The sequence below is a fragment of the Podarcis tiliguerta genome (genome assembly GCF_965153285.1).
Source record: "Podarcis tiliguerta genome assembly, chromosome: 6".
Taxonomy (NCBI): domain Eukaryota; kingdom Metazoa; phylum Chordata; class Lepidosauria; order Squamata; family Lacertidae; genus Podarcis; species Podarcis tiliguerta.
The window spans coordinates 92,094,092-92,121,798 of NC_139539.1; the positions used below are offsets into that span (position 1 = coordinate 92,094,092).

At 42.4% G+C, this 27,707-nt stretch overlaps 1 protein-coding gene across 10 annotated transcripts in view; it reads right to left on the minus strand.

Moving 5' to 3' along the window:
• Nucleotides 1-27,707, minus strand: part of RASAL2 (RAS protein activator like 2) — a 241,459-nt gene that overhangs the window by 146,517 nt on the left and 67,235 nt on the right. For 5 of the 10 annotated variants that reach the window (XM_083446246.1, XM_083446244.1, XM_083446247.1 and 2 more), the window contains exon 1: nucleotides 20,911-22,179. The exons of 4 other annotated variants lie outside the window; for them this stretch is intronic. In XM_083446246.1, coding sequence (XP_083302372.1) covers nucleotides 20,911-21,475 — 565 coding nt within the window. In that variant the 5' untranslated portion in view covers nucleotides 21,476-22,179. Of the gene's footprint in view, nucleotides 1-20,910; nucleotides 22,180-27,707 lie in introns of those variants that run through there. One more of the 10 variants, XM_083446245.1, reaches the window with a different exon arrangement.

Genomic DNA, 27,707 nt, shown 5'->3' on the forward strand with positions numbered 1-27,707 from the left:
GGTGTTGACCTTTAAAGCCCTAAACGGCCTCGGTCCAGTATACCTGAAGGAGAGTCTCCACCCCCATCGTTCTGCCCGGACACTGAGGTCCAGCTCCGAGGGCCTTCTGGCGGTTCCCTCACTGCGAGAGGCCAGGTTACAGGGAACGAGGCAGAGGGCCTTCTCGGTAGTGACGCCCGCACTGTGGAATGCCCTCCCATCAGATGTCAAAGCGATAAACAACAACCTGACATTCAGAAGACATCTGAAGGCAGCCCTGTTCAGGGAAGTTTTTAATATGTGACATTTTAGTGTATTTTTCATATTTGTTGGAAGCCGCCCAGAGTGGCTGGGGAAACCCAGCCAGATGGGCTGGGTACAAATAATAAATTATTATTATTATATTATTATTATTATATGGGATAAACTGCAGATTATGGAGCATGATGAAGGGCAGGGCTAAGAGTCCTATATAAATGAACCCAGCAGCTAGGCAGGAGGAAAGAGAAAGAAGACGAGCTCCAGGGAAGGAGAACTAACAGGACCCAGGAAGTATGGTGTGGAGGAAGATTGCATTAGTGTCTGAGGCCAGCATGCAAGTCCTGAGTGGGCCAACCCTACTTTTTGCAGAGGAAATAATTGGTACTAGCTCCCTTCACTTTAATGGGAGGAAGCTGGGAGCTTAACCCCTTAGCTCCCAACAGTCTGGTTGGAAGAGGCAGGAGTGCTGATCTCAGAACCCCATTTGAGACAGATGGTCACCCCCGTAATATACAGGAAGTGCCCCTAATTTCAGTGCAGAACCTGAGGTCAGACAAGTGGGGCAGGGGGACAGGGGTGTCTCATCAAAGCTGTTCCCTGTTCCAGAGAATCCCTTTGTCAGGAGTACATGCAGAAGCCCGGGCCACTGACTGGTAAGGCGTCGCAGGACTGGGGCTTTCCTAAGAGGCAAGGCACAGCTGCACAGGTGAGGCTGATTGGTAACTCATAGCACCTGGTGGCAAGAGCCGGAAAGGGATATAAGCTCAGCATTTCCCTTTGGCTCTTTGCCACAGCAACACGTTTCGTGTCCTGCCTGCTGATCCTCGGACCCTTGGCTTCTTGACTCCCGGCTCCCAGACCCTTGGCTTCCTGATTCCCCTTCCTGCTCCCACCCCGCCATCTTGCTCCAGGTCCCAACGTTCTCAGCCGGGACTTTGACCACCCATCAACCAGACCGTGACACCCTTCTTACTTGATGGGATACCTTCAGCCTACCCACCTGGACCCAGTGCCCATCTCCCCTGTCTTCAACTTAAGCCTCAGACATCAAGTTCCTGAGTAAGAACCACTGGAGCAGACCAGGAAGCAAATTAGAAACCTTAAAGCAAGAACTAAGCTGGCGCCGATTCCAAAACCATGGAAGGTATAGCTTCCTACTCTCCTGAAGTACTGACCCACTAGCTGCTGTATGTGAAGCAACATATGGTAAATCATTGCCAATCCATTTATTACAGAATATCTGGTGCTGTTATTTGATCAAGGGCCTTAAAAAGGGGTAGGGCATGGGACCTCTGGACCAAGACAAAAAAAAAAGCCAAAATCAAATTTTATTAAACGGTCACAGACCAGATTAACTCGTACAGCTAGTCAGCGAAACATAGCACCAGAGAAAACAAAGGACAATTTCAATACAGATTAGGCCATAACAGCAATTTAAAATTAGGCAGCTTGAGTAGAATTAAGTATTTGCCTGCATTTTGACATTGGAAAGCTCTTGTTTCCTGCACCTAAAGCGGCTACGCAGAATTTGGCAACATTGATCGTAATTTCAGGAACCTTATCTTCTACCAAGGCTGTCATACGTTGGAGTTCTGATTCATTTTTAAGCTTTTGTAGAACTGGGGCAATAAAGGTCAGGCGTAGATCCTCGTAGTAACTACAGTGCAGCAATACATGCAGACTTGTTTCCACTTCCAATGAGCCACATGGGCAAACACGTGACTCATATGGTTTGCTGGACCTAGACAGGTTTGCGGTGTCCCTCCCCTGGACCACTCCACACATACCCTTCCCTTTTCCTTGCTAGCTGCCTTTGACATCTCTGATAGTCTTGAGTCTCTAAAGCAGACTGGAGAGTAATCCTATACATTGCTGGCGCCACCCTGGACACCGACGTAATTGTCCACTGCACTGCTGGTCATTTGAAGACCTAGAGAAATGCTGTTACCATCACTATGTCTACTCATTTTTTATTCCTGGGGATTATTTGTGCCCTATTCCAGAAATTGGTTTGATTGGATTTGGGTGTGTGCTTGGTTTATGGAAGACTCTCAAGACTGTCCCAACTGCTGTACCTGTCATTTTCTGCTTCCTTTCTTTTCTGCATGTTTTATTGACACAAGAACTGGGTTCTTCCTGGGATGCGTGGGGAGGTTTTGCTTATATTATTCTCCCAAAGTGACTTTTAAAAATGACAGAAGGGTTCCAAACAGACTTATTTACAAATATGGGGTTGTCGCTGCGAGATCACATTCATCCGGTACTATACCAGCTGCACTGGCTCCCGGTGGAGTACAGGATCAGGTTTAAGGTGCTGGTTTTAACCTTTAAAGCCCTATACGGCTTAGGACCCTCGTACCTACGGGACCGCCTCTCCTGGTATGTCCCACAGAAGAACTTACGGTCTGCAAATAAAAATATCCTGAAGATCCCAGGCCACAGAGAGGTTAGGCTGGCCTCAACTAGAGCCAGGGCTTTTTCGGCCGCAGCTCCAATCTGGTGGAACGCTCTGTCACAAGAGACTAGGGCCCTGCGGGACCTGACATCTTTCCGCAAGGCCTGCAAGACAGAGCTGTTCCACCAGGCCTTTGGTCAGGGCCCAGCCTGACCCCCTCCTCTGGCAATCTGCACAGAATCTTGCTTAATGGTTGCCATCAATTTGATTTTGATTAATTTTATAGTGAAAGGTTTTTAGAATGTTGGATTGTTTTGACTGTTGTTAGCTGCCCTGAGCCCAGCTTTGGCTGGGGAGGGTGGGGTATAAATAAAATTTATTATTATTATTATTATTATTATTATTATTATTATATGTGAGCTTTCCCCTGAATCCTTCAACCATGCTCTAAGCAAGAGGTTATAAGGTTTGCTTTTTGAAGTAGTAAATGGAGATGGGTGAACAAGCTTGCATGGACTCTTTTCATGAGAACAAAGGCTGTTCCCAAAGCTTTGTGGAATTGTGGATATTTCTTTCTGCAATAGTTCTATTTACACACCAGCACCACTGCACTGTGGTTCCTATTGTCACGTCTAGTGGGCTCATAGGCATCAGAGGAGAGAATGGTTTGTTCTCGTTTGAGGTTTTTCACAAAACAGTTTCTCATCTTATTGGCATGGTTCAGCGTGAACTTGTCTCAACTCCACCAAAGTTTCATTTTAAAATAGGTTTTTCTTAGAATTTGTATGTTTTTTGAAATAAAAGCAGTCTGCCTTAACTTTCTTCTAAAAATCTATTAATGAATGAGATGAATGGCCAAGGTGCTACTCCCAATGCATTTTAAAAAGCGACCATCAACCCCAAAGTTGTAATTTTCAAAAGCTTATTGAAGAAGAAAAGGTCACAGAAATGGCATATGCGGCATCTGAATTTTAAATAATTTGTATAACTACCTAACAAGTGAGTTATGAGTACTAAACTTTTCTATCAGAGTATGAGAAGACACTAAAAAGGGTTGAGATACTTAGTTTTAGAGCACCAGAAAAAGTAAGTGTAACTGGGAAACCGGCACATTACTGCTGTTTATTTTTTAAAGAAATTTAACGATCCCAATAAGAAGTTCAGTATTAGATGCCACAAGTAAATGCCAGTGAAAATTTTGAACAGGTTAAAATGTGTTTATTGCTTTACTTTATCTTAATCACACCTTGTAAAGCCTTCCTTCTCTGGGGAAATAGCCTGAGCAGTGACAACTTGAGTTGATTTATCAAATAAAACATCCACCTTATTTAAAGGTGGACCAATTATTTAAACGATGCAGTGAGAAAGACAGACAGAGAATACCTAAAAACATGATACATTAAATTCTGGTATAGTGCTAGAAGCATCTAATAGATAAGTTCATTTATGGATCAATTTAAAAGAATATTTGCAATACAGTGGTACTTCGGGTTACAGGCGCTTCAGGTTACAGACTCCGCTAACCCAGAAATAGTACCTCGGGTTAAGAATTTTGCCTCAGGATGAGAACAGAAATCGTGCTCTGGTGGCGCAGCGGCCCATTAGCTAAAGTGGTGCTTCAGGTTAAGAACAGTTTCAGTTTAAGAACAGACCTCCAGAACGAATTAAGTTCTTAACCCGAGGTACCACTGTACTGTACTATTGAAATATATTTGATAATCAACTTTCTCAAAATCTGAAAAAATAGAGAATTAGTGCATCCAATTAAATCTCCAATTGCTGCAGTGATTTGTTCTTTATATTTTAATCCCAACAGTAAGTGAATTTTTTTGAGTTTTGGAAAGAACATAATTTATGTGCATGTAAAGATCTACTACGTCAAACTCAAACCAGGGCATAAGATGTAAAATGAATAATGAATAATCAGTTGCTGCCATGATTCTTGTTTCTACAAATTCAATTTATTTATTTTTTTAGAAAAACACTAAACAAGGGTTACCAGTTAAGAAATCTAAACACATTTGAGGAAGCTGGAGTTTTGATAAGGTACATTCAGATTCTAGAGTTCTTGTAAGATCAATATACGTTTTCATTGTGAAGTGGAACATTAAAAACTACATAGATTAGCTGACGGCAAGATCTTGGAAGACAAATTAAATTTTCTATCTGGAATGACAAAGGGAGATGCAGTAATAGTTTTTCACTATAGTAATTTGAGAGAATTGCTTTATGTTCCTGGCCAGCTAATATAGGAAATCAAAAATGACAAGAGATAATGGGGTACATACAATCCTCTCGGCTGGAAGCACCAGAGAGAATGGAATCCTTTTCATTAATATAGTGTTACTTTGCCATCTAATCACCCCGAAGTTATCTTCTACATGATTATGATAGTAAAAATAACATACACAAAATATTGAAGGGATCAGTGACTGGCAATCAAGTGAGGATGCATTTGAACCAAAATCCACCTTTCGAAGTCCAACTGTTCACTTGTTCTGACTCAATATACAGTGGTACCTCAGTTTACGAACTTAATCCGTTCTGGACGTCCGTTCTTAAACCGAAACCATTCTTAAACTGAGGCGCGCTTTCCCTAATGAGGCCTCCCGCCGCCAGTGCCTCTCCAGCGTTCGGCTTCTGTTCTTAGACCAAGGTAAAGTTCGCAAACCAGGACACTACTTCTGGTTTTGCGGAGTTTGTAAACCGAATAGTTCGTAAACAGGGCTGTTCTTAAACCGAGTTACCACTGTACCATCAAGTCAAAACTGTCAGGCTATGTTACAGTGAAAGGAAGTAAAAACAAGGACATAACAACTTTACTCAGAAATAGATTTCATTTTTAAGTACAGTCATACCTCGGGATAAATACGCTTCAGGATAAGTATTTTTGGGCTGTGCGTTACTTCCAGGTGTCGCCGCATGTGCAGACGGTCAAAGTGACGCCACACGCATGCATGGAAGTGGCAATACGCGACCCACGCACACACGTCTCACGTTCTGTTCAGGATGCGAACGGGGCTCCGGAACGGATCCCGTTCGCACCCCGAGGTACCACTGTATGGACAAAATAAGCCACATAAGTCTGCAACAAATATGGCCTGTGGATATGATCCACAAGTGGAGCAGGTTCTATTCAAAGGAGAACCAGCCTAAAATAAAAAATATGGCAGAACAGCTTTTAAACTGTTCCCTGGAAAAAACCCAACAGGGGCTGGGATGAGGGTGAAAATGGACCAAATGAAGATGGGGGGGGGGGGGACCAGACAACGGAAGTCAAGAGGGACTTGACAGCCATTCATGGAAGTCAAAGAAACATACATGCCAATGACACCTAGGGAGAGAATGGTGGCAGGTGCCATTTCTAGAAACCTCTGGAGCAAAATGGGCAAGGTGGAGTGCTTGGTTTTAAAAGCAAAAAAGAAGTAGCAGATAATTGCAGGCATACCTGGAACTTGGTAGAACGGCAAACAGCCAGCAGCAAACAGTCATCTCTGGATGACAATTTCCAGCCCCAAAAGTAATTTTGCACTGTGTTGCCAGTCCTTCCCCACCAAAATGCTAAGTGTGCTCTTGAGATGGAAACTGAACGGGAAGCATCAAAAGGAGCAAATGTTGTAGAAATGGGTGACTTCAATTACCATCACATAGACCTGGGTAGATGTGTGCACCACTATCAGCTAAGAGGTGAACTTTCCAGATAGTCTAAATCAGGCATAGGCAAACTCGGCCCTCCAGATGTTTTGGGACTACAGCTCCCATCATCCCTAGCTAACAGGACCAGTGGTCAAGGATGGTGGGAGTTGTAGTCCCAAAACATCTGGAGGGCCGAGTTTGCCTATGCCTGGTCTAAATGACTACACCCTAGAATAACTGGTCCATGTTGTATTTGAAGGTGGCACAAAAAAGCTGAAGGTAGAAAGAGGACTTCTTACCACTTAAGAAACTGCTGTCAGAAGCAAATGTTAAACATCCCTGCCTAGAACCTCATCTGCCTAGCATAAATGCCAAAATGCTTCCCCCCCCCCACATCTGTGACCTGCCCACTGGGCAGCATACTGGGGGCGAGAGGGTTCACTCAGCCTGAGTTCCAATACAAATTCATTGTGCTATTTTTAATATCATTGATCAAGAGGTTACCAAAAAGCACGCATAGCTAAACTACCTTCATTCCGCTTCCTGAACAAGGCTGCTACAGGATGTGAACAAAGAGAAAAATGAAAAATGAAAAAGTAATTAGCTTCACCTCATCTTCTTCAACCATCTGCAAGCCAGCTGAGAGGCAGTTGCTTAGCTGCTCTGCTTTATGAAATATGTTTTAAATTGGCACTCTTTTTTTTTTTTTAATAATTACAAGTGTTTGAGAAAGGATCCCCTTTATGCCCAAAAACTATAGAAGAAATTATTTGGCAAACTATTTAGCTTAGGGATGTGCCAAAGATGCAGAAGCCAAGGGAAGATGAGGGACTTAGGAATTAAAAAGAAGCAAAGGGAAGAAGATAACTGATATGATGGAGAAATTAGTGAACTGACCGTATATTTTGGCTACTACCAAGAGTACAGTGGTGCTTCGCAAGACGAAAAGAATCCGTTCCGTGAGTCTCTTCGTCTAGCGGTTTTTTCGTCTTGCGAAGCAAGCCCATTAGCGGATTAGCGCTATTAGCGATTTAGCAGCTATTAGCGGCTATTAAAGGCTTAAGGGATTAGCGGATTAGCTGCTAAAAGGCTATTAGCAGCTTAGTGCCTTAGAAAAAGGGGGTGGGGAGCGAAAAAAACCCCCCAGGAATCGCAAGACATTTTCGTCTTGCGAAGCAAGCCCATAGCAAATTCGTCCTGCGAAGCACCTCCAAAACGGAAAACCCTTTCGTCTAGCGGGTTTTCCGTCTTGCGAGGCATTCGTCTTGCGGGGCACCACTGTAGTCTACATTTGTGAGCCCAAGTGGAGACACAAATTATCTCCTTCAAATAATATGCAATTACCCAAACTTGTGCCTGGCGTGCTCTGGTCCATGGGGTCACGAAGAGTCGGACACGACTGAACGACTAAGCAACAACAACAACCCAAACTTTTCAGAACGTTTCTTCCTAGAACACTTAGTGGACACCTCCCACTTAGGCCAATTCATCATTTCTGAGAGAGGGAATTATGTCACCAAGTATTGTGCTGATCCCCTGAAATTTATGAATTGGCCTTGAGAAACCGCCTCCATGCAATGTCACCCCCATTTTGATTTGTTACAGGACATGGTAACTGACTGCAACTTTGCCTACTCAAGCCCATTTCTCAAGAACACATAATGACTAAAAGAGACAAAAAGTCACAACAGGGAGGTTAATCCAGCTCAAAAATGGCCACATGGATTGGCCCCTTACTCAGCCATTATTCAGCACAGACTGCAAAGATGTTGCTCTTCTCTCATCTGTTAAATGGCCTCGTCTGTCAACTTGTGAAATGCCAGGGATTCTCAAAGCAAGGATGAGTATTAAACTCACGAAAGGCTTAAAAGATTATCTGGCCCAGTTACCCAGAAGCCGAGCTCAAAGGAGCTCATTGAGCATCACTTCTGGTTGGGGTGAGTCAAGGAAAGCAGCTTTCATCTAGGGCTTAAAGGACAGGTGTAATATGCCTCCTTTGGGGGAAAGGTTAGAATTGCTGTTTTCTCTGCTCACTCTTCCTTTTTAATTGTACAGTCTCTCTCCTTACCTCTGTCAATATCCCTTGTCCAGCCACCCAGTCTCATTGCAGAAGTGTTGTTTTCCCTACTGTTTATTACACTGTATCATACTTGTTAATTGTATTGTATCATATAATTGTTTTAATAGTATATTATCTTGTGAATAGCCCTGAGATCTTCCGATGAGGCATCTTTTATGCAATCAAGTTGTATTTAAAACAACACAACCTATACAGTGGTGCCCCGCAAGACGAAATTAATTTTTTCGTCTTGTGAATTTTTTTTGTCTTGCGAAGCACCACTGTGTATTGGCGGTTTCCCATAGGAATGCATTGGCGGTTTTTTAAAAAAAAGGCGCAAGACGTTTTCGTCTTGCAAAGCAAGCCCATAGGGAAATCTGTCTTGCGAAGCAACTCAGAAAACGAAAAACTCTTTCATCTTGCGAGTTTTTCATCTTGCGAGGCATTCGTCTTGTGAGGTACCACTGTACATGAATTGTCAAGGACAGTTTGACATTTTGTTCTCCTGCCTCTAATGAAAAAAAATAACCTCCCCCCTCCATTATCAATACAGTGGTACCTTGGTTCTCAAACACCTTGGTTCTCAAATGCCAAAAACCCGGAAGTAAGTGCTCCGGAATTTGAATGTTTTTCGGAAGCCGAACATCCGATGTCACTGTCAGCAATTGTTTCCAGGGCAGCTGCATCAATCAGAAGCTGTGCCTTGGTTTTCAAACATTTTGGAAGTCAAACGGACTTCCAGAACAGATTAAGCTTGGCGCTTTTGTTTTTGCTATTTATTTTGCGTTGGTTTTTTTGAAGCTTTTTTGCTTCTTTTGTTTTTGTGATTATGTGGAACCCAGTTCAGCTACCGATTGATTGATTGATTGATTGATTGCGTGACTGCGGAAATGGATAAAAGCTCCCCCCCCCCACACCCAAACAATGACTATCATCAGTGCAGGGAAGAAAAATTAACTTTAATTTTTATCATCTACAATACTGTCTTATTTATTTTATAGTACAGTACATTGATTATTGCTTTCATTTTATGGATCAACTGCCTCATTAAGATAGTAAAATTCATGTTAAATTGCTGTTTTAGGGGTTGTTTTTAAAAGTCTGGAACGGGTTAATCTGTTTTGCATTACCTTCTATGGGAAAGCGCACCTTGGTTTTGGAACACTTTGGTTTTGGAACAGACTTCCGGAACGGATTAAGTTTGAGAACCAAGGTATCACTGTATATAAACACAGACATTTCAGAGGGACCTCTTGAATTTTGTTTCCACAGCAACCATAATAATAATGTAAATATGCATCTCATAATGCAGTAAGATTTATATGATATTTACTGATGCAGGCACAAAAAATCTTTAGACTGTCTTCAAAAGCCATTTTAGTTAGTGCAAGTGAATTCAGAACTTTTCATATTTGCTATGATTCTGGTCATCTTAGCTGGGATCACTGAAGAAGTTTCTGAAAACTCCATTCATTGAACTGCAATAAAACATCTGCTCTTCTGGTGATTAATTTATGGGCAATGTTTCATAATACACAGTTTTGTCTAGTAATCCAGAGAAACTGAAGGGGACAAGGCTGTACAAACAGAAAGCTACAAAGAAAATTCCACAGTGAAGTGGAATTATCAAAGTTAGAATTAGGAATTATCAAAGTTAGAATTAGGAAAGATATATTCTTAGGAGAAATAAGGAAAGAGGAGCTCACTGCCCCTTCATGATTCAGCACTCTGGCCTTGCCTCCTTCCAGCTGAACTCTGGGAATGGGGAATCCTTTTTGCATTAAGTACGATGGAGATACAGCTGAATGATCTACCTTCAGAGGTGGCCTGGTGTGTCTACAAGAGTTTCTGCTCTTAACGCCTTCTAATCACGGTGCAACCAACTATTTGTAACTCCTGTAGAAACGTAGGGAGCATACACTTCTGAGGTGTTCAAGCACTTACTCTCAAAGCAAGCCTTTCTGGATGAAAGAGTGATGCATGTCTTTTTACTTTAATTCAGAAAATAAAAGTGTCTCACTGTTCTAGGGGTTAGGAAAAGGGCATTTTCCTCTGAAACTAGCACTCATGGGACTTCTGCACGGATGACTTTAGTGCACCGGTTCCATTTGTCACTTCTAAGACGATTCACACACTTCAAAACTGATATATACCCAGAAGCTTTGTAAATTACTTTCACCTGCAGGGGTGTGTATGTACTTGCTTTCTGTATCTGAGAAGGCAAGGGGGTCACTCTAAGCACCTCTTAGCAATGGGCTTCTGTAGCCACATGTAATCTACTCCTCCCAAATTTTCCATCCTTCAAAGTACAAGAGGTTATTCCTAACTGCTAAATGCCACGAGGTTGAAAGAAGAATGAAACACCTCCTTAGATTGCACAGTTATAATCACAGAACTAAAATTTAAAAGGCAGCAGGGGTGAGACAATTCAACTCATGTTTTAATGGCATAGACATTGTTCCTTAAATTTATAAGGCAGAACCTAGTTCTTTTGCAGGCTACAGGCACGGCTAGGGAGCCAGAAACTTTCCCACAGAGGCGGACCATATCTGTGAACCTTACAAACTAAGACAGGAAAAGCTGTGTGCAGAGTTGTGGTTTTTTGACTTGTCCTCAGACAACCTACAGCCAGACAAATTTACTTACTCTTACAAAGATATACGTAAGATACAAAGATATACCCCACTATTTCCGTCCCAAAAGGTGATGCTTGAAGCAGCTTGCAAAATATAAAGAGGCATAAAACAATAACATTCTATGATTCAAACACAATTCCTAAAAAAAATTTTTTTAAGGAGAATCAAAATATATACACAAACAGAAAATAAACTTATAGACATACGTTTTTCGATCATGTGCTTTTACATTCATATTTAATTGCAAAAAGGAAAAACAGTAGCTACTTCTTTAAATGTGCATGCTGAGGAGGTGCCATTTCCAGACTAAATGCAGAATCAAAGAGCAAGAGGAAAAACTAACTGTACAATAAATTAAAGAAGGCAACCTCACAATCCAAAGTTTGCTTAAACTACCAGGGAGAGGGCCTCTTCAGTAGTAGAATCCTGGTCATGGGATAGTCTTTGTGGTCTTTTTGGTACTAGACCTCTCTGTTCATGCCAGTCTTTTAAATCTTAAGCAAACTGGTCCTCTGGTTTTAAACCTTTTTAATGTGGGAAATGTGACATGTTTTGCTTTTATGTAGTCTCCTCTCACTTTTTTAAAGAATGGATTTATGTTTTACTTTGTCTTTCAGTTGCTGTTATTCATTGTAAGCCGGCCCCCCAAAAGTTATCTTATAGGGACAGCATGCGAATGTTACTGAATGAATGAGTATTCATTTGCCAGTGGGCACAAACAGAGAGGAAGATAATACAAGACCCTACCCGGGAGAAACCCTGTCACGTGTTGCAACAAACTGCACCTCAGAAAGCCATGGTGCATGCAAGAGAGGCACAAAAGCTGATACGATAAGATGGAGAGATTAGCACAGGATGAGACCATCCTTCAAGTAATTTGGTCCCAAGCCATTTAGGACTTTAAAGGTAATCACCAAAACTTCCATTTTTGCCAGGCTTCCCTGGTCAGGAAGAACATGGACAAAATTCTTCGTTGCTGTATCAAAATGCTTCTCCCCTTTGATGACAAACTTCAACACAAGGGAGAGGACAAGGAGAGTAAGTGAGTGAATGAGTTGAGCCTGCAAAGCGTCAATACAAGGAAACTTCAACTGAATGTACAGCTGGAGTAGCCTCAACATGAAGTAATCACGCCTGAAACTATGAAGAACAGCAGATCTAAGAGAGGCAGCCTTCATCTCTCAGTTGACTATCACTTCTTGTTTGGCATTAAATACAAAAAAAAAAGGTCTAGGCCAATACCTACAAACATCTGGTCCAAAATACAGTCAAGTATGCATTGATTTTAAACCTAAATAGACTTTATTGTCTTGTAGATATTTATGTGCAGCGTTTCAGGCAGACCTCACATAGTTTACATTGAAATTCTAAAATAATTAAAGCCGTACAATAAACCAGCCATGACAAGCTGCAAGGGGGGGGGGGTGGCAGAGCTTTCGAAAAACTAGAGCTCTCCTCAGGGTCCTCAGAGAGACCAGCGGTGGCAGTTGTGGAAGGGAGAGGGCACCTTAGTCAGAAGTCTGGAGCTAGATGGTCACATCTCTCTGTCTTCTCTCTTTTTCCTCCCCCGCTTAAGAACACAAATGTAGATCTTCACAAAGTCATAAAATCAGCCCAACTTTGAAATACCACAGCATTCAAAAGCTTCTCCGATATAGATAGAATGCAGTCTACTCCCCCTCACCAGAAAAAAAAAGAATCACAAATATAATTCAAGCAAAGGGATAACAAGTGTGGGTGGATTTTTTGACATTTCTCAATATACCTCTGATTATTTTTAGTATCGGTAATTGCTAGTTATTTCACTGCTGTTCTTTTCAGCAGAAGCATTAAGTGTGTTAATACTAGCTGCCCACCCCTGCCATGTAATCATTGAGTGCTAAAATGGATCTGGGCAAGTAGCTGGAGTTCCTCAGAGCAAAACATCCTAAACCACCCGGAGCCTAGGAGGGCTTAATTGAAAAGTAATTTCAAAAAGTGCTCCATCCTTAATAATTCTCAACACAGTGCCTAGGCAACCACACTTCTCTTCTAAGCTATAGCGAAGTGTTAAAATTAGTTTTAATTTCATGTGTAATGGATTTCCATATGTAAATGCAAGTAAGTAAATCCGCGATCAACAAACTAGATTCCAGTATGCTTGAGTGCAGGAATATGTTGTTGTTGTTGTTGTTGTTTAGTCGTTCAGTCATGTCCGACTCTTCGTGACCCCATGGACCAGAGCACGCCAGGCACTCCTGTCTTCCACTGCCACCCGCAGTTTGGTCAGATTCATGTTTGTAGCTTCGAGAACACTGTCTAACCATCTCGTCCTCTGTCGTCCCCTTCTCCTTGTGCCCTCCATCTTTCCCAACATCAGGGTCTTTTCCAGTGAGTCTTCTCTTCTCATGAGGTGGCCAAAGTATTGGAGCCTCAGCTTCACGATCTGTCCTTCCAGTGAGCACTCAGGGCTGATTTCCTTAAGAATGGATGCGTTTGATCTTCTTGCAGTCCATGGGACTCTCAAGAGTCTCCTCCAGCACCATAATTCAAAAGCGTCAATTCTTCGGCGATCAGCCTTCTTTATGGTCCAGCAGGAATATACTGGTCAACAAATGTGTTTAGTTGAGCAGGAGAGATAGCCAGCCCAATTTCCAAGCATAATATAATTAGACATAGAGTTCTCTCTCTGTGTGTGTGTGTGCCTGCCTGCCTGCCTGCCTGTCTATCTATCATCTATCTATCAATCATCTCCATACCTGTCCGACCTACTATAGGTACCTCTACTTTAGCTCTGACCTGGCCATCTCCAATTGGGTTCAGGTATGCCTATATAAAATCTAATGGCTCTGGATAGGTATACACGTTTTCACCCATGGTGCAAAACAAGACAGAGAGCCTATTCAATTAGATTCAAATAAGCACCATAGTATGAATCTGCATCATTATGCATGTATAATCCTGTTTCCCAAAGAAAGGGTCTTCTTTGCTGGATCAGGCAATCTGTGTTCATATTCACAACTATTTTATGGAGAGCTCAGTCAGAGCTGCTGTAATTTATCCAAGACCAGGCAAGGAGTCCGTGGTAGAAATGGCAACACTTCTAAATGTCCATCCACCAGACAGCAACTGTTCATCCACTAGACAGCCTAATTTCTCTCCTCTTGACATTTGAGTTCATGGTGGTCAGTTCTATGGCTCATCCCAAGGGTTAAGAGGAAACTGAAACTTCCTTAATAAAGCCATTTTAGTTAAAAGGAAAGCTTTGAATATACATGGAAAGTCTTGGTTCTTATGCATACAGTATTCTAGTAAGGGTTGCAAAATGGTTTCTCTGAGCAGAGAAAGTGGTTCCAGTTACAACCAGATATAGTAACTACAATTTACACAGCAGCATTTTACATCTTTCTGAGTTACAGAACAAAATATTGAGTGTGGAGTACAAACAAAGCAGCTTAAAAGCATCAAAACTACAAGGTAAAATTTGTATTATAGCCTCTTTTGACTACGAACTTACAAAAATCTAAAATAACGCAAGTGTACAATGATGTCACAAAGTGAGTCTGAAGATTCCCCACTGAAATATACACAGGTGGTGACAAGCTGAGAGTACAGTTGCCAGATTGCCTTAAAAATAGTATGTTGGCTTTATAGAAATCTGTAAATAGAACTCCAGGAAAGCAAGACTGCCTGCCACAGCAACCCTCTGTCCAGCTAAGGTCAAGCGAGACAGCATACACTGATTAAATGGCCTAGCTGACTTTGAAGGATTTTAAAGCGTTCATAATTTTGTTTTTGCTTTGTCCTGAGGAAGCAGCAGGAGGAAAACATTCTCCAGGAAATGCCATCATCACATTACTGATAGAGAAATTGCCTTGTTGTAGCCAAGAGGAATCGGTATATGATATAACCTCATTTGTTTCCAGTTTCCCATGATCCTGGCAGGATTAAAATATTAATTCTGTTGAAAGAGTTGAAAACATTACCTGGAATGTAAAAGAGAATGAAATAACAATATATATATATATATTTTAAATAGCATGCATTTTCTGGTTTCAATGGCATTCTTAAAAAAACCAAAATAGAGATCAGAGTGGAAAGTTCCAATGAGGCAGACGGAGGAACAGACCCCAAGCTGTCCCTGCTTGTCTCGTTCCTCATCCTGTTTCTATTGAGGCGACCACTACAGCTTCTTATAGGGGTTTGTGGTTTCAGAACGTGTTTACTGAAACAAGCTCTTTCAAAAGTACTTCAAAATGTTCTCTCCCTTTATGAACTGAGGATCAGTTAGTTCCCGAGTTGCCTTACAGCTTTACACATTCTGTCACCATTTCTGTCTAGATCTTGCTGAGGAGGCAATCTGATACCTGGCAATCTGGGCTGTATCACTTCGGACTGCAGGTAGGACTAATGTGATGGAACACTCCTACAGGATGTGGGAAGCAACTTTCCAGGAATGTCACTCATTTCTATAGGGTCTCCATGAGAATGCAGCCCCCTTTGAAGTACATCCCCTCTGTAGCCAGTGCAAACAAAACAGGAAATCTTCCATTAATTACAGTTTCCTGATTCATCCAAAACAGGAAACTATGGCTACCGGCTCCAGAACCAGCCAGGATATTAATCCATGGTTTCATATAATTGCCACTGGCATGCTAGCTGTCTGGCCTTAGTTGCCTGGTGCAACAAAGTTCAGAATAGGCTCCACGATGCCAGAGATGACACTCAGGGGCAATGATGTCCAGAGCTGCTCACACAGCATGGCAATGCCTTCAGCAGAGTCACCTACTGAAAACTCCTCCAGGGCATTCAGAATTCACTGGATTCCATTAGTCTCTGGGGGCACATCATCTTAATCTGCCCACCACCCCTGCAGAAGAGGATCAGAGCTGTAAGGCAAAACTTCACAAGGAAGTGATCTGACCATGACAAGAGGGTGACAGCCACTCGCTGATCTCCAGGCCACCCCTTCCTCCAATGGAAGCAAAATAATAATTACAGGGGGTTGAACGAGATGACCCTTGGGGTCCCTCTACAATTCTATGATTCTAACAGATTGGTTAACAAAATAGAATCATAGAATGGCAGAGGTGGAAGGGACCCGAGGGTCATCTAGTCCAACCCCCAACATTGCAGGAATCTTTTGTCCGGCATGGGGCTTGAACACATCACCCTGAAATGAAGAGTCTCATGCTCTATAATATAAAATGTACCTGCTTGCTGAATGCTATCCCATTTCTTTTATAGCTTTTAGATTAGATAGGACCTTCACAAAGCAATGATGGGATAACACTATTATATATATATCTAAACATGTGATGATATAGAATGTATTTCTCAGCAATCAGGAACATTAGAATAGAATAGAATAGAATAGAATAGAATAGAATAGAATAGAATAGAATAGAATAGAATAGGCTGGATCCCAATATTCCCTTTTTGAATCTGGAAGCCATATTTCCTAAGACCACATAAAACCAATTTATGGTAGTTTTAGCAGCTGTGCATCATGGTTCAATCACACCCCTTCTGAAGAGTGAGTGGGTGGGTGGCTGCCACCTTACACAAGGCAAAACTACACGATGTTTTGCACCACTTCCATATCAGAGGAGCACGTACTCCATCCGCTATTACACATTCTCTGTGCAAACCATCAAAGCAGCTTTGGTGGATCCACCAAAGGATCCATGTAGCCCAGCAATGCATTGCCAACAGCAGTTGATAAAATGCCTCCAGGACAGTCAGTGGTCCCCAACTGGTGCCCCTCCACACAAATAAACAACACCCACCCAATGGGGTTAAAAGACCCATTCCGATTTAAACAGTAATTTTTTAATGGGATGGCCCATGCCCTTGCTCCACCCCCCCCAAATGTCACCCCAAGGGGACGGCTTCCTTTAGTATCTTCCCTTCGGTGAATGGAGGAGGAGTTTGGACTTGATATCCCGCCTTTCACTCCCCTTAAAGAGTCTCAAAGCGGCTAACATTCTCCTTTCCCTTCCTCCCCCACAACAAACACTCTGTGAGATGAGTGGGGCTGAGAGACTTCAGAGAAGTGTGACTAGCCCAAGGTCACCCAGCTGCTGCATGTGGAGGAGCGGAGACACAAACCCGGTTCCCCAGATTACGAGACTACCGCTCTTAACCACTACACCACACTGGGCAGGCACCCAGGGCAGGCAGGCTTTATAGCGCTGCCCTAGCAACTGGTGCCTGCCTAGCTGGGGCAGTAGGTGTTTTCAATGCTGCCTGCCCAACTTGCACAGCTGCAGGCAGGTCTTAGTGTAGAGATCCAGTAGAGGACACAAACTACCGTAGAGATATAAAAAAAATCAAGAGTAGAGGGCCCATGGCTTGGCTTTTGAAAAAGAGGGGGTCTGCTAATTGGGAACCACTGTTCCAGGAGATTCACAAATGAAATAGCCCTCCTTTCCCCTTCATATCCTTGTTGCTCAGCACTTAGGTTTCAGCATCCCAGCTATCACATTTTTGTTTTTAAACCTTCCAGAGCTCAACATCTGAATTCTGCAGTTTGTCAAATACTGATTGTCAACTCAGGATCCGCTGGAAACTCCTCACATTACACTGAAATACTGTGTAGACAGCTGTCATGAACTGGCTTGGTGCAGAGGGCTGGTGGGAGGCAACAGCTGAGGGAACCCCATCTTCTCCCCAGGGGAAGATGGCTCAGAGCCAGGGGACTGGTGGTTGGGACAATGAAGAGTGTGGTCAGAGGGAGAATAGGGGGCAGAGTGGCGGAGGAAGTGTCAGATAGTGAACAGGCAACAGGGTATAACAGGCAGGAAGAGGCTGCAACAGAGAGCAGGAGGGCCAGGAGACAGATGAAGAAGGCTGCTGAGAAATCCAAGGAGTCTCCCCCTCCTGCTGCAACCAGCTCCCCTCTCCCCCTGGAAGAGGGCAGAGCAACAAGAGACAAGATGACGGAGCCTTAGACTGCTAGGCAAGGAACCAAGGGAGGAGCCTTAGAGAGCGGTGGGGAGGTGGGGACTTGAGTCCTCTCAACTGCCTCATTGGAGCAAGACCTATTGAGAAGAGTTGGTGGAATCACTAGGCCTGCTCTGTTTTGGTTTCTTTGAATAAAGAGTTTAGTTCACTGATGCTGGTGGGTTTTTTTTATTTATTTCTGATTTACTCCTGACTCCGGCTCCTAACAACAGCCTACTTGGGCAGCTGTGTACAATGGACAAATGATGCAAATGATGTGGAGCTCCCCTATAAATGCCTCTTTGGGGGCCAGAAGTCTGCACTTCACCGCCTTTGGTTTCTGAATAGAACTGAATTTTACAGATGTTCACATACTGTCAGATGGGGCCTGTCAGATGGTCACTGGGATTAGCTTCTTCCAGGCCTCATGACAGCCAAGAAGAGGCTTGGTCTGCAACCTCCTTCCCTCTATATATCAATGGGCTGAGGATCAGATAGCAGTTTTTATCTTGGAGTGAACAACTTGTTGCAAATAGTGAACCAATTCTTAAAAACCTGGTTGCCTTATACAAAAGTTTTTGCCTGACAGCAAATGGCACTGTACACATATATTTATCTCCTATCATACAGGTATGTTTGATTTCTACTGTGCCCTTCAACAGGTTCCCGGGACAGATTACAAAAAAGTTTAAACAAATTACAACAAAACCAACATCAGTATATGACACCTTGGCAATCCATCATACTCCTTTTGCCAGCATTCTTCCCTCCCCCATGGTTTTGCTAGTAAATCTTGCTTGTTTTATTCTAAAAGTGTTAATTAAAAAAAAAACAACCTTCTGCACTCAGAATTCAGAAAAATTATTCTGCAAGTTCTAGCAATATTTATAATTATAATAGTAATTTATTATTTCTACCCCGCCCATCTGGCTGGGTTTCCCCAGCCACTCTGGGCGGCTTCCAACAAAAGATTAAAAATACATTAAAACATCAGTCATGAAAATCTTCCCTAAACAGGGCTGCCTCCAGATGTCTTCTAAATGTCATATAGTTGTTTATTTCTTTGACATCTGATGGGAGGGCGTTATAATGTTTTGCAGAGAACAAACAGCCAAAAAGAATCACTTTCAAGTGCAGCTTAAGTGTCTAGTTTTGATGGTTACTGTTTTATTTCTAGTAATTGTAGGGTTACCCAATACAAGAGCACACTAGACTGTGATTAAGAGGTTTTAAATGCCCATGTCAGCATAGCTGCTCATAATAATCAGAGGACTTTTGATTGCAGAGGACCAGTCCAGCAATGGACTCAATGGTTTCCAGATGTTTCCAACAATTTAATGAGATAATCAAAAGTATTCAGGGATTTTTAAATGGAAGACCTTACAGCCATGTTTCACAGTTGAATCAGTAACAGTTCAAATTAGATTGATTCCCTTTTTAAGAAACCTTTTTAAAATTACCAGTGGAGAAGATTTATCTGAAATCCGGAGTTGGGGATTAGAATGTTTGCTGACCGCAATCCCAACTGGCCAAACCTTTACAACTTTCCTCTGCTTGGCATCTTAGCATGCATCAGTTTAGCTGACTGATTACAAAGCCATAAATCTCACATGATGAACTGGTTCAGTTTCAGCGCCTAGTGTGCAATTTAAAGACAGCATTATTTTCCTCTGTGCCTTTGGCTTCCCAGTAGCAAGCTTTAAATGTCATCGTGTCATTACAAATGCCAGGCATCTGCTCTCCTTTAGCACACTGTGCTCTAATACTCTTGTGCAGATAGCTATCACACTCAACTGTGATTCCTGTTTTGTTTTTTGAGATAAGCATACACATCGACTCCAAACAATACCATGTCGTTCTATAAAAACAACATTAAGTGAGATATGTGGAAAGAATAGTAATTGAAAATATTGTGAAAAATTAAGCGGTGCTATAAGCTGCTGCACCCACTAGCTCCTTATTTTGTTGTGTATCACCTAGTTGGCTATTGTGCTTTACAAATTGAGAGCAGCATGTTTACTGGGCCATGGACCTACCCCAGCCAAGGGGCACAAGTCCTCAATGAAAACAGAGAGAAACGCTTAATAATTGTTTCTTTGCAGTTTGAATGAGACGGCTTTCTTCTCAACTGAACATTTTAAGCTGAAATGTATCTTGCCTCTTTTGCAACCCAAGTTGCTACAGGATAGCAGAAAGCTCAACAAAGTATTTAACTGTACATATATATGGCTCTCCCTAAGCTGGGCCTACAGTTTTGCTGAATCACAGCAGAAACCGTTCCATCAGTGTTGCCCCCATAGCGGCAGTATCAAAATGTGACAGAAAACACTAAAACGGTTGAAGAACTCCTGACAAGCATTTGCACCAATCACCTTTGCTGCAACAGCTTAGCACCCAGGTAAAAATCCCTCGATCGAAACAACCATGTTTGTGCTGATTAATAACAAACTGGGATATTTACAAACTCACCTTCTTACTACACAACTAGATGGTATGACACCATTAAACTGTATTACTTTGTGTATTCAGTATATACTGTACATGCAGCCCTTGGTTTGGGTGGGGGTGGGGTTCCAGGTTATTGTGTGTGATGGCAGAGTACGGATAAGCACGGTAACATCCCCACCCCCTTTTCCTGCCACTTCTGGGTTTGTGGCAATGCATGCGCGCACAGTCGTGCATACTTTGAATCTGCAAAATGTGCAATGTGCAATGACCCTTTCAAATGTGCAAAAGGGTCATTGCCTGTGCTACACAAACAGGTCAACACTAAACAGCTACTGATAAGCTAATACATCGGAGAGGAAAGGCTAGCTCTCTCCCCCCCTCCAAATCAGAGAACACAAATCAGCTTCTCCATACTATTTATTTTTACAAAATGACCAATGGAAATGCAGAAAAACCTTGGCTATTTCGGGGGGGATGGGACGGGGACAGGACACTGCACACTAACACAGTCCCTATGAAACAAGTAATTCACTCACCCTTACAGAACATTAGGGAAAGTAGAAAAATAATACCTTCAGTCAAATCCATCTGACTACTCTCCACTCCCTCATTTGTCACGGCAGCATTCTGTTCCCCCTTCCGATTCAGCACCTTAGAAAAGCTGCTGGAGATTGTAGAAAAGAAGCCACGGACAAAATAACTGTCCTGCTCCCCAGACTCTGGTTGCAGAAGTGCCTTTGTGTTCCTCTCTTTCCAGTGCGGGGCAGGTTCAGATAAAGATCTGCAGAAAGGAACCCGAAATGGCCTTGTTGCTGGCATGACAGCCTTCTCTTCTGGGTCTTCTTGGTGACTGTCAGCAATTAACGTGGACACTGTCAAAGGCTCCTCGGCAGTCCTTGCTGCATCTGGCCTCTTGGCCACTTTCCACAGAAGTCTGGGATGAGTCTGCCATCGGTAAGTTCCAAGCAGCTTCCCTAAATCCGAATCTGCTTCTTCCAAAGTCCTCTTGCTTTTCACTTGATAGCACCAATGGTAGTCCTTCAAACTAGCTCTCACTTTTGTAGAATCACCATCCTGCACCGACACAGATCTCTGAAAAAGTGCAGGGGGGCTAGAGCGCTTTTTAAATACATTCATTTTCCACCTTTCACGTTCAGCTACCTCACCTTACACTTACTTCGGCGCACATGCTCCTACTTGTTAAGATTACCATCCAAGCAACTTCCTTCCAGAGGTGGCAAACGTTCTTCTTCAACAGGTACCATTCAGACTCAATTCTACATCATCTTACATCAACTCTGTGTTTATAGTGAAGCACAGTTGGCACCCAGATACAGATCCTTCTCTCTTGTGATTAAGAGACAGCTTGTGGTGCTAATTTTCAGTTCCTGGGTTTCAGATCTCAGCTGCAGACTTTCAGGAAGTGACAAAAAGAAGAAAAAACAGAAGAAAAAATCCCACCAATTAAGTGCCGGGCAAATTGTACTTCTGCCTCTCATGTTGTAACCATGAATTAAAAATAGACCGTGAAAGTACCTTTGGTTTCCACATAAGATCAAGTAGAACTAAACTGATACCCACAAGAGTCTTGATTATAAAAATAGGGTGCATCAAGATGAGGGCTTCAAAGCAACAGGGACTGGATATAGTTCAGTCCTTGAACAATTTAATCTTTAGTCGTTGTTACCTATCTTCAGATCCAGAATAGTACTCAGAAGTAATGCCAAATCCATGAGGACTCAATGCAGCAATTCTTCCAGTGATGCATATGAATTGAATGAAGGAAAGGAAAGGAAAGGAAAGGAAAGGAAAGAGCAGCTGAAATGAAGAACCCTGCAAATACACTAAAGGAAAATATGCACAAAGGAGGAGTTACGCGAGGGAGGTAGGTGGTGTTTAGTCAATCACTGACCAAAGTAAAGAAGCAGACCACTCTTGAGGCCAGATCTTGTGGCAAACGAAACATGGGAATGTGCATATTTTTAAAGTGAGCAGGGTTTTTGTTTTCATAAATCTAATTGGAGTCAGTAGACTGGAAAGTAATAGCCCTATCTAGTTAAGTAAAAGAAAAACGGCCACCTCAACAAGTTAAGGAACAGCTTACCATATTAAATTTGCTAAGAAAACATATCTGCTAATAGGCACAAGCCAAGTTTCAGACCAGATTGAAACAATGTGCTCACAAACCCCAGAAAATATGGGGTTTCAAATGGAAAGGCTGACAGGCCCTTGGCAAACCTCGCAGAATAATAATAAAAAAAGAGTTTGGTTATTTGAAAGAATGATGCAGTTTGGCAGACTAATAAAAACAGACCAATCCATCACAGATTCTTAAGCTATCGCTTTTTTATCAGTTGCATAGTGATGGTATTGAAGCCTCCAAAATACTCTCTTCAAGCAAGGCCACACATTATATTTGGTTTCCCTCTCCCACCAGAAAAGGGGCACAGAAAACAGCCTTGCTGGAAGAAATATCTGAGATCCCACTGAATGTGGGGCCTTCTGCTTGCAGAACGCTGAGAGGGCAGGCTAGGCAGTGCCATAGCCTACTCTGAAAAAGAACAGGATAAATCAGCATTGCCAATGATATCGTAACAATCCTTACTAGTTCACTTGTGTGTGCGAGTGCACATTACAGTGATACCTCGGGTTGCATACGCTTCAAGTTACATACGCTTCGGGTTACAGAGTCTGGGTTACAGACTCCGCTAACCCAGAAATAGTACCTCGGGTTAAGAACTTTGCTTCAGGATGAGAACAGAAATTGTGCAGCGGCGGCGCAGCGGCAGCAGGAGGCCCCATTAGCTAAAGTGGTGCTTCAGGTTAAGAACAGTTTCAGATTAAGAACAGACCTCCGGAACGAATTAAGTACTTAACCCGAGGTACCACTGTATTGAATTTTGTATCCTAAAAGGGGGATCACTTGCGTTCTTCCCACCAGCAATCAACTCAGGGCTATTTACAGGATAGCAACAAATGTCACAGTCCTACTGGTACTAACTCAGATCCTCTAAGTGTCCTTATTTTCCAGAGAGAGTCACAGATTTACAGAAGCTGTCACGGAAGGTCCCGCTGTTCCTTTGGAGGAATGTCGGAGGGTATGGAGTTATGCGACCCCCGAGCCAAGGAGGGCAGCCCTGTATAGGGAAGTTTTAAAATGTTTAATAAAGATTAAAGATTCTTTTCTAGTTTTTAAGAAAATATTTTTATTTGTTGGTTCTGCTGGTTCTATGTTAAAGGAAAAGGAAAAGTTCGCACAAAAGTCAATTCAATTCATCAGAGTCAGTGAGAAAAAGAAAATCAAAAACGGAAGAGAAATAAAACTGGCATATTGCTGCTGGGAAATTTTTCTTCCAAGTATCCTAATAGTGATTCACTGTTGTCTCATCCATATTCGCTGCGGTTTAGTCTGGATTACTCAGCATCACACAATGATGCATGAAAATTGGTCCATATGACTTTGTTAAGCAAGCCTGGCGGCAAAGCCTTAGACAAGATTACATTTGCATTAATATTAATAGGTTTTCTTTCAAAAGCTACCTTATTAAATCAATCACTTAATTGATACAAGCTTATATCGAAATAAATTATGTATTCCCGTGTGTGCTTTGGTGTAACCGCTTTTAGAAGCAAGAATTTGTTGCCTTTCACAATCTTTTCAGGCCAACTAAATTTAATCTCTGAGTGGATGTAGACAGGCAACGGCTGCCACTACCATTGTACACTAAGAAATTATCAAAATAGTTTGTTTAATAGATTGTTCTAGACAAAACAGCTTCACTTGCGGAGGCAGCCACAACCCAAATGAGGGGTAATCTGAGAGTGGCTGCAAGACACCCCCGGAGGAGTTTTAAGACTGACAACAGTCTAGGTCACCTGGTACTATGACTACTCTTGACTTGATATTCAGGAACCTTCAAACATAACCAAGAGGTTGGGCTTTGGATGTAGGTGGGATATGCAGAAGAATCGCTTGGTATACTTTCTTCTCTGGGGAGCTATATTATCTGAGCATCTACGGCAGGACTGGAATATTCAATATAACCATCTCATTGTGCACCCTAGACAAACATATCATATGAATTGTTCACTCGATTACATAACTTCAGTGGACTATTAGCCAAGCAATATTAGTTTAAAGTTAATCAATAGGCTCTCTCTAATCTATCACAATGAATCACCATCCCTCAGAGAAACCATAACTTAGGAGAAAATGCTGAGCTCCTATCAAGTGCTCAGTAACCGCTATCAACTGAAAAACTGAGCCTGGCAACTCGCACTTTCTAAGTGAAGCGGTCAGGAGGAATGGTTACCATATTTCTGGTCAAAACATTCATTAACCAAGGCATGATTAATATACAAGCTACCATCTCTGAATGCTTAGCTCAGCGATTCTCAAACTTCTTTCTCTAGGACACATTTTAAGAATTAAAATTTGCTTACTTGCACCATACCGAATTTTCTATTGATAAGGAATGCATTGGAAAACAAAAGGAAAGAACTCCTAGCGGTGCTTGGTTTTGAAAAGATATCTATCCATATTCTGCAAATAATTAAAAAAGAGAGATTTCAATACTATACTGCACTGAAATGTTTAAATGTGTCGCTGATTGCCTTTGATTCCTAACACATTTGCCATTCTCTCCTGCCACACACCCTTTGAGAAAAACTGGCTTTGCCATTTTCACTGACAGTTCTCCCTTCTCAGTCAGCAGTCCCATTAGAACCCACACAGGGGAATTCAGGGAGAGAAGGAAGGAGTTACCAGATTGCCAAAGGGAAGAAAGTACTGTATTTTTCGCTCTATAACACGCACCCGACCATAACACGCATGTAGTTTTTAGAGGAGGAAAATCTGTAGGCATGCCACCCGTAGGCATTCCCTCCATAACACGCACAGACATTTCCCCTTACTTTCTAGGAGGAAAAAGGTGAGTGTTATGGTGCAAAAAATACGGTATTTCCTTCTTTGCTCCGTTGCTACTTTCACCACATCTGGAAAACTCATTTCAACTACCAACAGGACATTCTAGAAAGCTCTACAATTGGGATTAGTGGTTCTGGCCTCTCAACCAGTGCAAGCCAGTTCTCTGGCCGTAGACAAGAAGAAGAGAAATATCAATTCTCATATTTCAGATCCTCTTAGGATGTACCCAATATAGCTTGTATTGTAACCTGCATTATAGCCTGTATATAGCCACCTCCCTGCCTTCGAAGATCTTGCTTGTGTCCTACTGACATCCTTATAGCTGTGTGATCCAACATATGTAGATGGAGACTTGGAAGACACAAGATGGAATGATGAGGCTTAGGAGGCAATCAACTGTCTTGTGCCTGGTTTCAGAACTTGAGAAAAAACTTGGTAACAATCCAGGAACTACAAAATGCAAGCAATTTTGTGGCATGCAGGGAAGTCCTTTGATGAGACCCATTTCATGCTGTCACTATTTTCTAAAATAAAAATTGGCTGTAGGAGTAAGTCAAAAGGAAATATTTTTTCAACTCTCTTAGAATCATAGAATCATAGAGTTGGAAGAGACCACAAGGGCCATCGAGTCCAACCCCCTGCCAAGCAGGAAACACCATCAGAGCACTCCTGACATATGGTTGTCAAGCCTCTGCTTAAAGACCTCCAAAGAAGGAGACTCCACCACACTCATTGGCAGCAAATTCCACTGTCGAACAGCTCTTACTGTCAGGAAGTTCTTCCTAATGTTTAGGTGGAATCTTCTTTCCAGTTCCAGTTTGTCAGTGTCCTTCTTAAACTGTGGTGCCCAGAACTGGACACAGTACTCCAGGTGAGGTCTGACCAGAGCAGAATACAGTGGCACTATTATCTTCATTTAACTGAAATTGAAGATACATCAAACAAAGCCTGGGATAGTTGGGGGACAATTGTTTACAGTTTCCTATACTTTTTTCATCAAGGGGCTGTATGTTTTCTCTGGAAGTTTTCTCGAACCTGGTGCTGACCATAATTCATTATTGACTTGTGACACAGAAAAGGGCTTTTACATTTTGGGCACTAGCGTTCCAGAATGCCCTCCCAGCTGAATTACAAGAAGTCTCATCAATATTGGCACGCAACTAGTTCCTGAAGCCATAGCTGTTTAGCAAGCATTCCCTTGATCCTGAACTTCTGATTTTATTGTTTTTAGCTGTATTTTAACTACATTTAGTTGTCATGCTTTTTGACTGGCTTCCTTTATTATGAATTTTAATTAAGGATGTTTTAATGCTCTGATGGAATTGTTATTCTATGTTATTTTAATGATGTATAAAAGGTAAAGGTACCCCTGCCCGTATGGGCCAGTCTTGACAGACTCTAGGGTTGTGCGCCCATCTCACTCAAAGAGGCCGGGGGCCAGCGCTGTCCGGAGACACTTCCGGGTCACGTGGCCAGCGTGACATCGCTGCTCTGGCGAGCCAGCGCAGCACACGGAACGCCGTTTACCTTCCCGCCAGTAAGCGGTCCCTATTTATCTACTTGCACCCGAGGGTGCTTTCGAACTGCTAGGTTGGCAGGCGCTGGGACCGAACGACGGGAGCACACCCCGCTGCGGGGATTCGAACTGCCGACCTTTCAATCGGCAAGTCCTAGGTGCTGAGGCTTTAACCCACAGCGCCACCCGCGTCCCTTTTAATGATGTATGGATTTTATAATTGATTTTATTTTATATCATTTATATTTTCTAATTGACTATATACTGATTAGAAGCCATGTTGGCATATAAACAGTGTATAAAGTAATAAAAAATAAGGGGCGAGATTCAACAAAATAACTGTGCTAGTGGGAGACAGCACAATGAGGCTTTCCGCCCCCAGTGGTCCTTCCCCATAATTGAAGCTTGGCTTGGGTGTTGTTCTTTTCATCCAATGCTCCCAAATAACTAAGTTGTATAAGACCAAATGACACACTTATCTAGATCAGCATGACTTTGACATCTTAAAACCAGCTTCATTTAACATCCAGTATCTGCTGCTGGTTGTATGATTCCAGGCATAGGCAAACTCAGCCCTCCAGATGTTTTGGGACTACAACTCCCATCATCCCTAGCTAACTGGACCAGTGGTCAGGTTTCTCCTTCTTCATCTCCTAATCCAGCCTTCCTCAACCTGCTTCCCAACAGATATTTTGGATTATAACTCTATAGCAGGAGTAGCACCTGGTATGGGGAGGCTGTCCTAATCTGATTTGAAGTTACTTGCACACACAATTTATCTAGTCTCACCCCTGCCACACAGAAAATCCCACATATATTTGTGTTTCATTCAGTCAAAAGACTCATTTACAAATTGTGCATATTGTTTACAAACTCCAGGTGTCCCTGGAGCCAGAATAACTAATTATCAAGGAACTTGCAAGTTG